General features: G+C 42.7%; 1 protein-coding gene across 4 annotated transcripts in view; it reads right to left on the reverse strand.

Annotated features, from left to right (window-relative positions):
- Positions 1-17,751, reverse strand: part of tlcd3ba (TLC domain containing 3Ba) — a 27,462-nt gene extending 9,711 nt beyond the window's left edge. Inside the window, exons 1-6 of one of the 4 annotated variants that reach the window (XM_048233690.1) lie at positions 17,636-17,751; positions 16,124-16,277; positions 5,788-5,928; positions 4,885-4,968; positions 1,118-1,325; positions 748-843 (exon numbers count right to left, since the gene is read on the reverse strand). In XM_048233690.1, coding sequence (XP_048089647.1) covers positions 748-843; positions 1,118-1,325; positions 4,885-4,968; positions 5,788-5,924 — 525 coding nt within the window. In that variant the 5' untranslated portion in view covers positions 5,925-5,928; positions 16,124-16,277; positions 17,636-17,751. Of the gene's footprint in view, positions 1-747; positions 844-1,117; positions 1,326-4,884; positions 4,969-5,291; positions 5,297-5,787; positions 5,929-16,123; positions 16,278-17,025; positions 17,609-17,635 lie in introns of those variants that run through there. The other 3 variants (XM_048233691.1, XM_048233692.1, XM_048233693.1) reach the window with 3 other exon arrangements.
- Positions 17,752-18,792: the final 1,041 nt, after the last annotated feature.

The following is an 18,792-nucleotide window of genomic DNA, read 5'->3' on the forward strand; positions in this document are numbered from 1 at the left end:
CACCATTTCACTTCACCAGGCGTGAAAAAACCTCGGAATCTAAATTGAAAACAACGTTTACAACCAAATACATTTATAGAAATGATCTGCATAGGCTACAGGTTTGAATATTAAGAGATCCCTAAAATTCGTTCGAATATCTTTCATTTTTAAAATAATCGAATTATATTCGAATAAGGTTTGAGTCAAAGCCCTAGTGTGTGTGTGTCTCCTCTTCTCCGGTGTGTGTGTGTGTGTGTGTGTGTGTGTGTGTGTGTGTGTGTGTGTGTGTGTGTCTCCTCTTCTCCTGTGAGTGTGTGCGCACCACCTCTCTGCTACACCACCTCTCTGCTCTCTCTCTGCTCTCGCTCTGCTACACCACCTCTCTGCTCTCTCTGCTACACCACCTCTCTGCTCTCTCTGCTACACCACCTCTGCTCTCCTGATTTCTCTTGTAAATGTAAGAGAAGAGTGGTCCCGGGAAAAGAGAGAGAGAGAAAACAGAGAGAGAGAGAGGGAGAGAGAGAGAGAGAGAGAGAAGAGAAAAGAGAGAGAGAGAGAGGGAGAGAGAGAGAGAGAAAACAGAGAGAGAGAGAGAGAGAGAGAGAGAGAGAGAGAGAGAGAGAAAAGAGAGAGAGAGAGAGGGAGAGAGAGAAAAGGGAAAGAGAAACCGAGAAAGAAAATCAGCTGCATCAAGAGAAAGGCAGAAAAACAGAAAGAGAGAGATGGAGAGAGAGAGATGGAGAGAGAGAAATTGTGGAGTGGTACCTGAATGAGTATCTTTCCTAGGCAGACGGACGGAGTGCTCATCTCAGCAAGGAACATCACGCCCTGGAAGTAGTCCCCTTTCCCCTGCCGCCAGAACTAAACACACACACACACACACACACACGCACGCACGCACACAGTATACTTTACTTGGGCAGTGCATGCGTGCGTGCATGTGTAGATATATTCCAGCCTTGTTGGGAGTTGCTTTGGGTTAAAAAGTATCAGCCAAATGTAATGAAATGTAATATATTACAATCCGATAGTAGTGTGTGTGTGCGCGTGTATGCATGGTAGTATTGAGTGTGTGCATGCATGTGTGTTTGCTTAAGTGTGTGTGTGTGTTGATAAAGAAAGAGGCAGACTTTACCACAGACACAGGGAAGCAGACCAGCACCATGACAACGTGGTGTAGCACCATGAGGAACTCCCGGCGCAGGTAGCCAATCACTGTGCTGAGGGGCGTGGCCTCGTGCCCTTTGACCTGCGTCTTATACCAGTGGCAGAGGAACATGGCATAGATGTCGTACACAAAATACGGCACCGCAAATAGGATGTAGGCGCTTGTCAGCCAATGCCTGAGAACACACACACACACACAGGAGAAGAGGAGAGACACACACACACACACACACAGGAGAAGAGGAGAGACACACACACACACACACACAGGAGAAGAGGAGAGACACACACACACACAGGAGAAGAGGAGAGACACACACACACAAAATATATTTGGTAACTTCTGTAGACATCCAAAATGGGGTGGGGGTTAAAATTAGTAGGGAAAAAAACTATTGCATAAACAGTCATATATATCTTTTTGTCGTGGTATAGTCTTAATTTTCATGTAGATGTCTTGAAAAGGTCTTAAAAAGTCTTTACATTTGCACTTGGAAAATGTGCAGATACCCTGAGAAAGACTGTTGGTTAGCTAGCTCATTTAAAATATCCTAAACTTTTTTTGACCCTGCCTCTTAAAAAAATCGGAATCGAGAATCGTTAGGAACCGGAATCGAAATAAGAAATCGGAATTGGAATCATTTAAATTGAAACGCTACCCAACCCTACTCCTCACACACTCACAGGGTTGGGTATCGTTTAAATTGAAACGATACCCAACCCTAATCCTCACACACTCACAGGGTTGGGTATCGTTTGGGCTTTATCAGATACCCAACCCTAATCCTCACACACTCACAGGGTTGGGTATCGTTTGGGCTTTATCAGATACCCAACCCTAATCCTCACACACTCACAGGGTTGGGTATCGTTTGGGCTTTATCAGATACCGGTGCTAAATCGATACTTTTAAAATGGTGCCGGTGCCTAAACCGGTACTTTGTTTTTACAATAAAATGGTCTAAAGCATGAATTGCTTTTTTTGATTGATAAGACCAAAATATATTTAATTTACTATCAATATCTCATTGCTTCTACACATAATACATTTAAATGTTTAAACAGCTTGCCATGGATGCACACACAGTGGTGGATCGGGGGTTCCATGTTCCATATTGTTGTGCATGCATTACTTGAAAAGAACTAGCTCCAGTTATGTATGAACAGTGAAGGTAAGCGATCTCTTAAGCGGTGAAAAATTGAACTTGAAGAAGTGAAAATTTAACAATATGAACTATGAATATTGAACAACTTGAAGCTATATCTATAAGTGTGAACATGCTTAACAAAATATGGGAACAAAACATGGGAACTAAAGCGTGCATTCTGAATATAATCAGTGGGAGCCCTGTGCTTGTTTCCCTGCAACAAGAAGCTTCCATCTGGGGGTGATGGAAGACAGTGACACCCTCAGTGTGTTTGAAATGTCCAGTCGATTCGCAATTTGGTCTTAGTTGCAGTCATTGCGAAAACCCGGCCTGCATAGATGCATTGGTGGGGAAAGCGTTTTCAAGCTTTTCACGGCTATCTCCGGGATATTCTGGTTTGGTTTTGATCCAAAGCAGAATATCCCGAGATAGCCGTAACCTTTGGTTGATCACACTCTTAAGACCACCGTCATTTGCAATTTCGATCAACTGTTCTTCCTCCTGCGCTGAAAAGTTAGGACTATTCGGGATATTGACAAATGGGTTCGCGGACCCACTCATTGGTTTGCCGTGGATCTTTGGAGGATGGGAAGTGCGCTCAAACTCATTTGAAAGCGCAACAAGGTGATCCAAGACCAGCTCGCGAGAGAAAAGCCCCTGCCTCAGTCTCTCAAAAACCCCACTACTGTTTGGAACATGGGTCAATGACGTGACGTCTAGATTTTCTGTCCAATAGCATTTTTTAAGTTTATAAAAGGTTTGAATGCCTGCAGACACACCATATATAAGTGGGAGCACTCCCATATTTGTAACCACTTTACCTTTTGAAAAATCTTTAGGTATTTTTATTTTTTCTCTTATGTGAAGTATCAAAATATCATGTGGTGCGATTGTCCGACCATGACTGCTGTTTGGGAAACTTCTTTAAAATTACACTGAATCTATTCAAATGTGCGTTCTGCTCTATCTAGCATTTTTTCAAAAGTGTTTTGTAGCTCTGTAGAAAATGACACAGCAGAAACTGCCATTTTGAGACTTTTATTTTAAAATTAATTCAAAGATCTTAAGTTGCATTCATAAACTAGTGTGCCAGGCACCCATTGGGGCAGCAAACTAGTTTGTAATTATCTCTTATATTTGGAAAAACATAGCTTAAATAACAGCTGGCAAGAAGTTGCCAAATTTGGACGTCATGTGGTATGACCTCAACAATACAATGAATATTAATTTATTTGTTCAAATTTATTTTTTGATTAGAAATGAAATAGTGACCTTTTAGAGGAATCAAGTTTGTTATGAGTAGGTGGTCAATTTTGTGCCTGTAAATTTGATCTCAAGTTGAAAATGTCATGTGGTGCGACCAAACATCATGTGGTGCGACTATTACAAAATGCTTTTTTGTGTGGTTTTACATTTAATTTAGGATTTACATGCCTATGCAATTTATTTTAGTGTTGTATATCAAATACACCCCGGTCCACTCGTCGTCCCCACAAATCAAGCTTGGCTTTAAATGCAGCGACTTTATCTGCCAGTTTAAAGACAGTCGTCATTCTACCCTGGGTGACAGGTTGGGGTCATTAAGCAACCCCAATATGTCACACAGGTAAGCGAGTTTTGACACCCAGTCCTCATCACTAAAATGTGCAGCTAACGGTGACTTTCTTTACTGTAAGAAATCTCTGCAGCGGCTCTCACTTAACTCAAACACTCTGGCCAGTGACCTGCTAAAGATGCTTGTTTTTTGTTGCTCATTCTAGCAGTTTAGCTAACTTGGGTGTGACATACTGTTGCCAAGAACTGATCAAGTGAAGTGAGCTGACCTGAGGCTTGCGGCGCTGAAGGCAATATGTAAAAGTGTTGAAGGCAGGACAGACAGGCGTGAAAATAGACCTTGCAAAATGCAAACATCGCGTGCAATCAAACAACTGCATATAGACCTATGCCATGTAAAAAAAGCATTGACATTATTGCGAATTAAATTTAATTTAGTTTGCATGCATTTTTTTAAAACTCATGTCGTAGGCTTCTGACCCGGTTAGGAATGTCTGACCCGGTTAGGGGAATCGTGCCCGGTTAGGAATAATCCGGACCCGGTGGTTGGTTGGGGCTGGCTGAGAAACTACGCGACTGCCATAAGCACACATCACCGCTTTACTTTACCGGTAGCATCGTTGTCCAAAATAAATAAATAAATAAATAAATAACTCCTAATTTCATACCTCTCATTGCTTTCATTGTAGACTATGTGTTCAACTTTACCAGACATTATAAGAAGTAAAGCCCCTCTCCTTGCCCCACTCTCTCTCGCTCTATGGACATGCGTGACTCCGCCAACACAATCCAAATAAAACATTCACAATAGTTTCAAATAGATGCCAGAAATGCCACATTATAACTAATAACATTTCAAATAGATGCCACATTATAACTAATAACATTTCAAATAGATGCCACATTATAACTGATAACATTTCAAATAGATGCCAGAAGTTGCATCAAAATGAGACACAGAATCCAGGTTGTTATTCGATGCCTTTACTAACATTTGCATCGGCACTAGTGCCATATTAGCACACACACTTACTGATCCTCCATGATGTCCTGGCAGGAGGAGGCGATGATGTAACCAGCTGAGGAGGCCATGAGGGCCTGAATGGAGGAGACCACTCTGGAGAGAGAGAGAGAGAGAGAGAGAGAGAGAGAGAGGGGGGAGAGAGAGAGGGGGGGAGAGAGAGGGGAGAGAGAGAGAGAGAGAGGGAGGGAGAGGGAGAGGGGGAGAAAGAGAGAGAGAGGGGAGAGAGAGAGAGGGAGAGAGAGAGGGGGGGAGAGAGAGAGGGAGAGAGAAAGAAGCATTTAACACAATAGAGAGTAAAAAACATGTTATACTACAAACAGACAAACAAAACAATACATAAAACGCACACACGCGTACACACACAGGGGCGTACCTGGCGCACACACACACACAGGGGCACACACACAGGGGCGTACCTGGCGGACACACACACACACACACACACACACACAGGGGTGCCTGGCGGACACACACACACACACACACACACACACACAGGGGCGTACCTGGCGGACACACACACACACACACAGGGGCGTACCTGGCGCACACACACAGGGACACACACACACGCGCGCACACACACACAGGGGCGTACCTGGCGCACACACACAGGGGCACACACACACAGGGGCGTACCTGGCGCACACACACACACAGGGGCGTACCTGGCGCACACACACACACAGGGGCGTACCTGGCGGACACACACACACACACACACAGGGGCGTACCTGGCGGACACACACACACAGGGGCACACACACACACACACACACACACACACACACAGGGGCGTACCTGGCGCACACACACACACACACACACACACACACAGGGGCGTACCTGGCGGACACACACACACACAGGGGCGTACCTGGCGGACACACACACACACACACAGGGGCGTACCTGGCGGACACCATGACGGCGTCTCCCTCTTCCCAGCGCTGGAGCTTGAGGAGGAGTTTGCAGGCGAGGAAGAGGCCGGGGAAGAACACGCTCCCCGCCACCAGGAGGCGCCACATGCTCAACACCGACACACTCATCAGGCTGCAGGAGAACCAGCAGAACCCACACAGTTACTCAACAGAACCAGCAGAGTTACTCAACAGAACCAGCACAGTTACTCAACAGAACCAGCAGTTACTCAACAGAACCCACACAGTTACTCAACAGAACCAGCAGTTACTCATCAGGCTGCAGGAGAACCAGCAGAACCCACACAGTTACTCAACAGAACCAGCAGAGTTACTCAACAGAACCAGCACAGTTACTCAACAGAACCAGCAGTTACTCAACAGAACCCACACAGTTACTCAACAGAACCAGCAGTTACTCAACAGAACCAGCAGTTACTCATCAGGCTGCAGGAGAACCACAGGAACCTACAGAACCAACACAGTTACTGATGCTGCAGTGTCCAACAGTGCCAACAGCAGGGCTGTACAGTGTGACATATTGGTCGCACAGGCTAAAAAAAATAAATTGTTGCTAAACCCGATTCTGAAGCACAATTTCACCAAATCATCTAGGCTACACAAGGCATTTTGTCCTGACTGTCCAGATTCAGTACTTTGGAGCGGTCACTCCCTCTCCAAACTAGTTTTGATGGACACATTTAAGATTAAAGTCAGTAGGAGTTTAATGTCGACACGTCAAGATTACACAAAACCTGAAGGCTACTGATATGTGTGGATGCAATTCATAATGTTTTCTATGTAGTTAGTTCAAATAAAGGTTCATACTTCTCCTTGGGACAAGCACTTTTGAGTCTTGGAAAACACTTTCCACTCAGTGTCAGTCAATAAAATGAGCCCTGCACGAGTAGCCTAGTTAAAATTGACAAGCAGCAGTAACTAAGCATGCTAAGCTCAACATCCAAACAGTATTCTAACGTTAGCTTAGAAATATGGCTTGATTGCATAACTTAACCTCCCCAATTTACTATGTTGTGATAAGACCTTAGCAAAGTTGACTTCAATGCAGCCATTTTGAAGAAATTTGCGCAGCATGGTCACAATGCTAAGTGGATTTAATAGCAATTTAGCCAGTTGTCTTTTTATGCAATGTTTGTATGTGTCTTATTCAACAATTGTTTTTTTTTTAAAGCCAGCATCAATGTATTCTTGACGCTGCCTACTACCCACAAATTTGTGCAGCAACGTCTGAAACAGCAGTGAACATTTTTCTGCAAGATTTCTCAAAATCTAGCAAGAAATAAACACGGTATGTGTGTGTGTGTGTGTGGACAGTTCTCTGTGTGTGTGTGTGGACAGAGTTATGTGTGTGTGGTAGGGCTGTCAATCTTCTTCTATTATCCACTTTGAATTTCATTCCTTATTTTTTTTTTAATATTCAAATTATATTCGAATATTTAATGCTCAAATTTGACTATTATTTACTAGGTATCTATCTATACACACACTGTAAAAAGGGGCTTGTGCATTGCCAATGCCACTATGAGCTCGTAGTTGACTTGTTTTACATCATGTCCACTAGAGGGCATTTCAGTATTACTAATAAACATGTAATTACCAACAGGTGATAGCTTTCTTGCTAAGTAAGTAATGATTACGCTTAGACACAAAATGAAAAGTTGTCAACTTTAATGAACATTTTAATTGCCACCAGTTATCTCATTACATTGTTCTCGTATGATCTGCTGCGTAAGTGTGCTAACAGTAACACTAACACTAGAAAAGCATTTCCTGAAGGAAATACAGTGCATGAAAATGCAAAAATAGCATGCTAACAATGTTAACTATGCTAACCATGTGACTTAGCTAACCTAGCCAATCATTTTTAGTAGTTATGCTAACATGCTAACTATGTTAACCATGTGACTTAGCTAATAATTTTTAACAGTTATGCTAACTAACATGCTAACAATGCTAACTATGCTCACCATGTGACTTAGCTAACCTAGCTAATCATTTTTAGTAGGTATGCTAACTATGCTAACATGTTAAGTATGCTAACCATGTGACTTAAATAACTTACCTAATCATTTTTAGTAGGTATGCTAACTATTTTAACTAGCATGCTAACTATGTTAACCATGTTACTTAGCTAACTTAGCTAATCATTTTTAGCAACTTTGCTAAAAATGCTAACAATGTTAGCAATGCTAACATGTTAACCATGCTAACTAGCTACAGTGGGTAAGAGTCATAGTTGATGACAAGTAACAGTTACAATGGCTGAACAGTTAAAAAGTTCAGTAGTTTAAAGGGTTAAATTGTTTAATAGTGAAATATTGTAGTGAGGACTTTTATTTTGAAACAGTTTTTGGCAGAGGAAGCAGTTGAACAGGATGTGTAGTCTTAATAGGGCCAGTTTGTATGCTCAAAGCCCGAGACTGGCAGTTGATCCAGGTGGCCTGAACACCTGCCATAGGATTCTAATTGCTTAACGGCCGTATTATGATGTCATAATCGGCAATGTTAAGTCTGTGGATTTTTAAAAAGTTTTTCTTTAATAGTTTAAAAAGTATAAAAGTTTCAAACTTGAAAAGACATACCAACCTGATCTGTTTGAAGACCTACGTTACAATGTTTGAATGAAGTTTCTAAGTTAAACTGTTCAAGTGAAATTGCGTACGGAAAAAGTGGTAAGCGGAATAACAATAAGTAGTTGCCTAGGAAGAACAGTACAGTGCATTTTCATGCACTGTAATTAGGCTATAGGCCAGACTATAATTAGGCTATAGGCCAGACTATAATAATCAACATGGGCAAGATTTGGTCCTAAAGGTTGTTGGCCAAAAACAAGGCGATCTACATTTTCTGGATCTAGTGCAGAGCGTTTTTTATTTACTATAATCCCCGCCATGGAAAAAACCCTTTCTGCTCTAACCGAGGTGCCTGGGATGCGCAAGTAGCGTCGTGCCAGCTGGGCAACGTGGGAGTACTCAGACCCTGATGTCTTCCACCACGACAGTGGAACGCTGTCGCTGGGTAGCGGGCTCTCAATCTCGTAGATCAGCATTTCTTGTTATGTTATATATTTCCAACGTAGGCCTACCACCCGATGCGTCTGCGCCTTGGAGATAAACATTCCCAAAAAGATCTCCCATAGCACTGAGAGTGGTTTTCTCCTGGCACTGTGTCCCCTTCACCATGGCTGCTCCCTCCTCGTCTTCCTCATAGCTTTCCTCTGCAATCACCATCAGCTCCGCTTTTACCTTCTGACGTCTCCTGCTGTTGGTCTCGTTCCAAATGAATTAGCCGATGGAAACGCGGGTGTTGATAACACCTCAGTAGCAATTTTGAAAAGTTTAAGCACAGCTCTCACCTGGAAAACAAACATAGGCTCATTAGAGTAACTTTATGGCTAGCTGGCTACAGGGGGTAGCCTAGCTAACAAGTGTACCGTTACATAAACTAATAACGTTAACGCTCTCTTGTATTATTAATTAAGCAATATATCCCATTATTAGGCCAATATCAGCAGGACATTCACATTTCTACTCGCCTGTTCCATAAGGGCCACTCTCTGGTATTCAGTTCGAGATGACATAGTTTCTTCTCCATGATAACCGCTGCTACAGGAGCTTGTTGCTCAGCTGCCTGACACACCATGTCGTACGTGCTGTTCCATCGGGTAGCGCAGTCGTTGATTAGCTTCACCGGTTTTACTACAAGCAGCTGCTGCTTAGATTCCAGTTGGTAGCCGTCTGTGGTCGACTTATTGAAATGCAGTGCTGTGGCCTTTAGTCTGCTGACTTTCAATTGCTCGCACTGCCAACCCTTTCCTCACAGCCAAGTTGATAGTGTGAGCCTTGCAAGGGACATTAACGGCCTATAGATGCCTCTCTACGGCGTGGTGATGGAAAACACGGACTCCAGATCCATGTTGTACTCTTCAAGTATGTTTCTGATGTATTTGGCTATGTTCTCAGCAGTGTGGCTTTTCTGAGCTTCAGTTGTTTTGAGAAGGACATCTTTCAGTTCCCATTCCTCGTCTATGAAATGTGCGGTGACGGGTTACATATGCCTCAGTGGCTAGTGACGTCCAGCCATCTGTGGTCAGGGCGATCTTCTGTCCACTAATCATTTTTATGATGTCTTTGGTGGCATCATCGAGTTTCACAACTCTGTCGGTGATGGTTGCGTGGCTAGGAACCGTGTACCTTGGCTTAAGCTCGTAGACAAAATCTTTGAAACCAGACCCCTGAAAGATGTTAATTGGTCTCATATCTTTGCAGATAAATCCTGTCAATTTGTCCGTAATCGCTGCTTGATGTGCAGCGGGTAAACCCCGTGATGAGGAGGGAGGAAAAAAAGCGGTAATTCTTGCCTGCTTCAGCGGCGGTTGATCGCCCTCAGACTGTTCGCCTAGCTTGCCAGGGTGTAGCGTTATCAGGTGTGCCCTCAGGTTGCTCGTGGTATTTCATTTCAGCCTTACATATTCTGCAGATTACCGTGTCTTTATTTAGTATTTTTCCGTTTTGTGGTCACTTCTTAGATTGCCAGGAGTGGTGATCTTTGCCTCCGTGTGGGCACGGCTGTCGGCCATTTTTAGATGCATCAGGAGTGACAAGCAATTTGTTCACACGTTCGCTAAAGATAGGCAACACATTAATTTTTTTAAGCTCATTCGAATAGTAATTTTAACATTCGATTTGTATTCTTTTTTTAAATATTCAAATTATAAGCTTATTCCACTACCAAAATTCGTTTTAACAGCCCTAAAACACTGTATTATCGGATTATACCATTGTTGTAACCATTGATAGACAGACAACTTTTTACCGTTAGCCTGCTAGCTTCCGTAAGATAGTTTAACATTCTTGTAACCCATAACACGCAATAGTTTTTAACATGTTAGGCTACATGTCGGTGTGGAAGTGTTTAGATTCCCAGCGCTAGCCTAGTAGGCATTTTAACAGCAACTATGGCTATGTGCTAACACCAGAGTCAGCTGAGTTTAATTAGCGATAACATACGGAGATGGTTTCGTAGCCTCCTTGACAGCTCAGTGACATCAGGTATGTAACCTACATATTTATGTTTTTGTCAGCTAACTTTTAACATGATCTTCATATTTATTGTGATGCTATATGGGCCTCATGCACATGAAAGATTAATATCAAGCCATTATGTTGTTTAGAACACACCGTGAAATAAAGTTTTCACCTTACAACCTACAGCTGATAACATTTCAAATAAATGCCAGTTAAGCATTAGCAAAGGATATTGTGTAGCATTATAGGCTACTGTTGATGTTGTTTCATAGCCTTTTGCTTGTGTGTAGTTAGGCCCACTGCTAGATTTTGACAGGAGCTCGCGAGATCACTTAAGTAAGCTACTTGGGCTCACGCAAGCTGTCAAACACTGTCCACTCGCCTATGTGGTATATCCAGTGTTTATCATGTTAGCTAACTGTATCTGGATGTGTTGCTATCAGAGCAAGACGTTAGAGATGGTGCATGACATGCAGTGATGCCTCGTATAAAATAAAAAAAAATAAATAAAAAAAAAAAAAGCTATTTAAGCACGAAATGAGGCACCGAAATCCACGTTGTTATTCGATGCAGTTACTACCGTTTGCGTCGGCACCGGTGCCATATTAGAACCGTGTTTCGTGCCCAACCCTAACGGTAGCGCACCACTATTTTTTTCAGCTGAGCGTGACAAACCGGAAACCAGCAGATGGACTAGTTCGAGGGCAAGCGAGAGTAGCAGTTCGGAGGACCGTTTTGTTACAGTCGTGAATTTTTAATAGTTTGCTGGATAAGTTAACAAAGTTACCAGCGAGAGTCGCAACACATGGAATTAAGAGGAAAGAACAGAAAAGATTTATTTTCAACCAAAGGATATCTACTAAGACCTAAACAAAATCACTTTCCACTTTAGGAAGTTACACAAACTCAGCTAGCTGCTAGCTAGCTAGCCAGCTAACTAAAATGTTTAAATTATAAAAATTTCCTTTGGGATGACTAAAGTATCTATCTATATATCCATCCATCTATCTATCCATCTATCTACCTGCACACACCTTGGAAACTAGATGATAATGATAGTTGTGAATAGCAGTACCATCACAGAGGCTAGCTAGTGTTTTTTACTGCCATTGACGCCAATGCTTCTGACAGGTTCTTCTACTGTGTAATATAGTTAGCGTTAGCCTTTTCACAACAGCGACACCTCTGTTCAGGAGAATATTGCAACTAGTGTCACAACCACCACGCGCGAGTATAAATGGTTACGGCGCTGCCACAATGTCACATTGTCGCGCTACAGGTCGGAAATGGCGATTATGTAGAAGCCTTAAGGCTGGGTCAAAGGCCTCCTCTGTGTCTGAGAGCAGCACTCGCCGCTAACGCAGCAGCTTTACAGCAAAAACACATCCAGAGCAAAATGGAAATGAACGAGCTTCAAAAAGCACACATCCAGAGCAAAATGGAAATGATCCGAGCTGCAAACTAATATTGCTGCAGCTGATGCAAATTTCCAAGCATTGGAGAGCTATGACTCTAGTGTACAATTTCAATCGACTGGTGACTTACTATACAAATACAAGGAGATGGAATGAATGAATATCTTCAGAACTATGTAGAAAATGCAGTGTCTGTGTCAGAGCCATCTGCTGTTCAGTTCACACAGCTTGGAGCAGTTCCTAAAACACCCCTCCAGAGAATGATGGTGGAGGAACCCGCACATCCCAAAACAAGAATGCACACGCTTAATACTGGACCAACACACACACGCTTAATGCTGGACCAACACTTCAAGCACAGACTTCATCAGCCACAATGAATGTGGGTCAGCCCACAATGAGTAGCCGTAGGACAGCACATCTTATCCCCCCATCTGGTCCTCAACCTGGGCAACAAAATCTGCCGAACACACAAAACGACCTTAACCCTTAGAACCCGATTGACGCAAAGTGCGTCAAAAACAAAACACACCCTTTCTTCCTTGTTACATTGCTCCGCGACTGTTCATCATAGCGAGATAAAACCTTTATTGCATGACAGAGAAGAAGTGGGGCTTTCAAAGAGACTACGCGCTTGTCAATGCGATCAAGTATGAAAATTAAAAAAGAATCATGAAATTAAATTGCATCATATTTACAGTCTATACTTCTCTGCGTTCACCTGCGCACCCATTACTCTCATTTGAATTACTCGCGAATCCGTGATCGCATAGATATGGCAAGCATATCAGATGAAAGAGGAGAAACAGGGCTATCCATTGGTACCATGGACCATCGATCTTTCTGGCTTATAAAACAGGCGAAGTGACTGCAAAATATTAGCGTCATGTACACAAACCAGCGCTGCACACCCATTACTCTCCGGGTAATTACTTCCATGGACCGTGATGGGATATATATGCCACAGATGAAAGAGGAGACACAGAGCTATCATTTGATACCAAATACATCCTTCTGGGTTATAAAACAGACAGTGACAGCAAAATAATAACTTCATATAGCTGGACTTACCCCGTTTTTGTCTGTTTTTGTGGCAAAGCATGTTTATAATCCAACGCTATCGTGTGTTTCTCTATGGCAAAACATGTTCATAATCCGGTTTTGAGATCCTAGCAAATTCCTGCATGGCATCAATTCAAGGCTCACATTGCATCCCAATTTGTTCAACAAAGAAACACCTTTTTTGCCTTTACTTTGTTCATGGCAATGCAGTAAAAGTTGAGAATCATCATGAGTGCATACACCATAGTCACACATGCTAACAGGCAAACTTAGGTCAAGTCAGGTCAGATCAGTTAAATTGTCACAGATATGGAGTGCAGAATGGTCATTTTTCATCGCTAAATAAAAATGGCATTTATTTCTGTAAATCACACACCACATATTTCTGTAAATTGCTCAGCCCCAGAGTATCCCTCCAACATGGCAATTATATTGCCGTTTTCAGGACAGTCTGCCCTACACACACATGAAATGCATGTAGAGCTATGAGCTTGCTGTGGTGAGATACAGGTCAAAATATAAGAATTTTTATAATATGATTTTTATATTTTAATTCTTTAAAAATCAAAATAAAATCAATGCTAGTACTAATACATTAAATGATGGCAGATCTGGATAGCCTAGACTCTGCTGAAAAAAACAATATATAATATGTGTGTGTGGCACTTACAATGACCAGAATAAATCCTTATGAATAAAGGTAGTGAAAATGCCCTAAAAACAGCTTAGGGTTCTAAGGGTTAATGACCTAATCACACTGCAACACACAAAACGACCTTAATGACCTAATCACACTGCAACACACAAAACGATCATGCACCCCCAGTGGTGGAATGTAACGAAGTACAAATACTTAGTTACTGTACTTAAGTAAAGTACAAATACGTGGAATATTTACTTAAGTAGAATTTATAGTGCATACTTTTGACTTTTACTTCGTTACATTTTACAGCAATTATCTGTACTTTTACTCCGCTAAATTTCTACAACACCATCGTTCATTTTTACGATACATTTTATGATCAGATTTTTTTTCTCTCTGACAAACACGTTTGTTTTACCAGGGGACGGGGTTGCTACCACAGATTCTGGAGCGCTACGTGCCCAGCTTCTAAATCTTTAAAACATAAGCTTCTAGTCTAGACCAGGCATGAGCTTGTAGCCATCTGCATTCGGTAGGCTATATTCACCAGACCTATGGCTACACTAGACATGCAACTGTGTTCTGTGCCTTTCTCTGTCTGTTACCTGCAGCGTTAGGGCCTCCTCTCCGATGAGATTGCTATCCGCGGATCAGCGAAGTTACAGGCTATGCCCATGCTTCTGTCACACGTCTGATCATTTGCGGCACAAATGAATGGTAGACTATTATAGAACCGCTGGCCGAAAAAAAACGTAGCATTTTCCAGATTAGGAAATATTTCTTAATTGTGTGTGATCAAATAAAGAGGCATAGCCTACAATTGGGGGGGGAGTAACGTGAGCACTCATTCAATGTCTATGCGTCTGCGCAAGTGAAACTGAACTTAATCATAAAGACACCTTTCTCAGCAATTTTTCTGTTCAATCAGCAGAATTGGCATTACGATCCACCCGACGTTTCCCTGGTCTACCCCGTTAAACTTCAGGCTCTCGTGTTTTGCTGAATGATACTCGTTCTCTTAAATTCTTAAAAGATGCATTCAATCCGAAGTCGTGCCTAGTGAGACAGCTCTCTATCAAGGCAGTGTGTGTGTGCCTTCTGTTTCCAACAGAGCCATACCACATAGAGCAACCACTTGCACTATGCACACCCCACACACACACACACACAGACACTCACGAACGTACCCCACACAGTACATACACATACTCTCACTCACACACACACACACACACACACACACACAGACACACACAGTGCAGAGCAGAACAATGAGCTGTGTATGTGGAGTGACAGATGCTGCTCTTCTCCAGGCTGCTCTGGCCACATATGCATGAGATCCACCCAACCACAGGACACCTCACCGACTGAACAGAGAGTGTGTGTGTGTGGGGGGGGTGGGGGGACCAAAATAGATTGAGAAAGGATTACCAAGCAAGAGATTTAGGAAGATTATGTCTCAGAGAGGGAGGAGCCAACAGTATACTTCTGAGCTTTTCTGTGAATACATGAATACGTGTGTGTGTGTGTGTGTCACTGCAGACTAAAGTGTGTTTTTTCCCTTGAGCGGCACGGCAAGGTACTGTATAGAGCGCGTTACAATGACAGCCACGAGTGAACACAAAGCAGTGGCGTGTTCGTGCGCACACAAACTTCTGTCTTCTGCGGAAAACAGCATTATGTCACACCGCGATCTTCCGCACATTACCGACAAGCGGTAATGCATCGTCAGACCCGCCACATCGATTACCAGAGGCTTTTAGTGTTGAGGGCAATGAGCCAGAGTCCACATTTAAAACGGCGCCCGGTAAGTTTGTAAGGCGAAACAGCATCGCGCTACACACCAAGAGCCCAAAATCAGAGAGGGTTAAAGCGGAGCTTAGTAATCAAGGATCTTTGCCCAAAATGCTGTCGGTTATCGACCTCCACACACTGCCTAGCTGGCTCAAGTATCTCATTGGCTAATGATAGGTAGCGGCTTCGGGTGGGTTGTGAACATTTCAACCAAACAGTTAAGACAGTGACAGTTAAGATGGTGACATCAGTATACAGTTATGGGTCGTTACATTACAGAGTTACCAATTCCCACAAACCATACTAGCAGATATTTATACAGAAACATATCTGAAGGCAGGACATCCATCCGACATGTTCACATACAAGACTGCGTAGACTCCGGTCCTGTCCGATCAGATAGCGGCCCGTTAGAAGCTCCGTCACAGCCCGGGCAACACGGGTTCGTTGGCTCCGGGAGGCGTCCTCGACTCAGCCCACATTTTGATCTCTCTCCCGACACGTACTGGGTTCACGCCAGCTAAACGAGACAAACATAATTAGCGAAAAGGCTTGGACACCGACCAGGATTGTCTCTGCCCCCTCTCTCCCTCCCTCGGCAGACTTTCTATGCAACACCATCTGAGGTTCTCCTAACACGTCTGCATAAAAGATAGAAGTATAACGGACTGTTTGACGGAGTCGTGTCCACTGGTGTCTGAACTACGATTTCAGCATGTAGCTTTTTTGGTGTATCTGATTGTTTATTTATTTATTTATTCTGACAGTTTGGCTTTGATTTCATGTCCACTGACGTCAAAGTCAGCTAGCTAACAACGAACATTAGCCAACACCGTTGTGCTGCCAAATGTTGTAACGTTAACGATAAGTTACATTGCTATCTTTCCCAATGAACCTTCACATGCTTCACATCAGTCTTCAACTGTATACAATGTTAATTAGCTGTTAATTTGACTTAACAATACCGGTCTCCAAATAATATTACGTTATCTTGCCCGCCAAGCAGCAAGTTATCTTAGCTTGGAGAAATAGATGACTGGTGAGACATATCAGCTAACGTTAACGTAAAATTTGGAGTCACAACAGAACTATCCTATTTTTGAACCTTGCTAGGTTGCCCGACAATGAAAGAGTTAGTGTTATTGTAACGTTGTAGATGGTAGGCTAGTTGAGCCAACATGACAGTTCCATATGATAACGGTAACAAGATGAGTTAACGAACGTTAACGTTAGATGACTAAATAACGGTAGTGTACAATAAACGTTACCAGGCGGGTGTCTTCTTTGCTGAACAGCTATCGAGAAACGCACTCCCTCCTCACAGGACGAGGCGGTGATTTATTCCAGGGAAGAGATGGGATTTATTTGAGAAGCGCAGGATGGACAAGGCGACTGGGGACATCTGGGGCACGTTTGGCAAACTCAGTAAACCGTTGGATATGTGACTTATCGTGAACGTGAAGTTGCACCCCTTGTATCATCTGCATTATCTTGCTAACGCCTACCAGCTCTAGCTTAGGATAACGCGACAGGGAAATTCAAACCCAACGACCTCCTAAGTCAGAGGACTGCCGAACAAAACCATACAATAAAGACGGTCTTCACTCTTGTTAATTCCACGATCTTGTTATATCCGGTGGTGTCGGTGAGGAACGCGGCAGGCAGCGCATAGCCTATAGGAGACACGCGGCATTCGTTGGTAGCAGACTAGCTAGCTACCGTTGGCTAACTTTACGTCAGCACCCTGGACAGGTCAGCTAACGCTTAACATAACAACGTTGCCTCTTGTGCTTCAATTTCACAAACGAGCGGTCTTTTAATATTAGTAACTTTACAACAGCTGTTCTTGCTTACCACAAACATCAGTCTATAACTCACCATTTGTGTACCAGAAGGCTGGCTTGCAGGTGGTCTTTAAGCTTCAGTTCGGTGTTTTCTGTTGACACGAGCCTGATTTTACTTTTAAATGTGAGCCGCGAATCCAAGCGATTCCAGTGCGGATTGGCTGAGCGGCCGGCCTTCGGGTACTGAGATGCCTTTTCATTGGTCCTACAAACGATGGGCAGTCGTGTCCTCCAATGAAAATACAATTTAAAGTGACCTGATGAAAACCCCTTATGTTAACCATTTAGTGACTGCTTTATTTTTCATCTAGCAAACGATTGAAAGGTTCACAAACATTTTATGTTTGCTTAAATTGATTGGGCTATTTTGAAATTCGAATAAAAAAACAGTTCCAGTGATCCGGATAGTATGAAGCCAAAACCCTTACCCCGACTAAGCTCTGAAATATTAATAGGTCTTTTGTTTTACAACCCAGCCCACTAGGCCTCAATCGAAACAAAGATGCTTTGCAATGTAAAATCCGGGCAGTCTCTCTACCCTTGTACAATACGGCATTTACATACGGATTTGATTCCGTGCTCTCCTTTCAGACTCCCAGTCAAGTGAAGCCATCAAATGTTCTCTAAAGGCTCGCAAGTAACACAGACAATAAGACAATGTTTCTATCAAAAATTAAATCAAATAAAGCAACAAAGGCTCCAGTGTCTCCCTTTATTTAGGCTACTCCATTCAGATTCATTTGTTTCTTACGAAATTCAAGTATTTAGGGGAACACAAGCCAACAACTTTTTTTTTTTTACTTTAAAGACAAAAAGAAACCACATATGCTAATGATGGGGTTAAAATGGTGGTGTTCAATCACGTCTCAATTATACTTATAGCACATACCCACTCTTTAAAACTACAAAATGTCTAATTTCTATGTTCCTGGTCTAAAGCTATTTCTGCAGCGAGTTTCTCTGGTCCTCCACACTGGTGATCCTAAGCTGGAAGATTGGCCAACTCCGCAGGCAGTTGGCTAAACCCCTACTAACACAACAAGAGTGAGCCAAAATCATACAAAATCCAAAACAACACAATAACAGCTAACGCATCAAAATCAACGGGTAGATAGTTCACCATACTGACATAAAATCCTAAAAAAAAGAATCCACATAAACCAGATGACATTAATGTGATAAAATCATAAT

This window comes from Alosa alosa, chromosome 22, assembly GCF_017589495.1.
Source record: "Alosa alosa isolate M-15738 ecotype Scorff River chromosome 22, AALO_Geno_1.1, whole genome shotgun sequence".
NCBI classification, from domain to species: Eukaryota; Metazoa; Chordata; class Actinopteri; order Clupeiformes; family Clupeidae; genus Alosa; species Alosa alosa.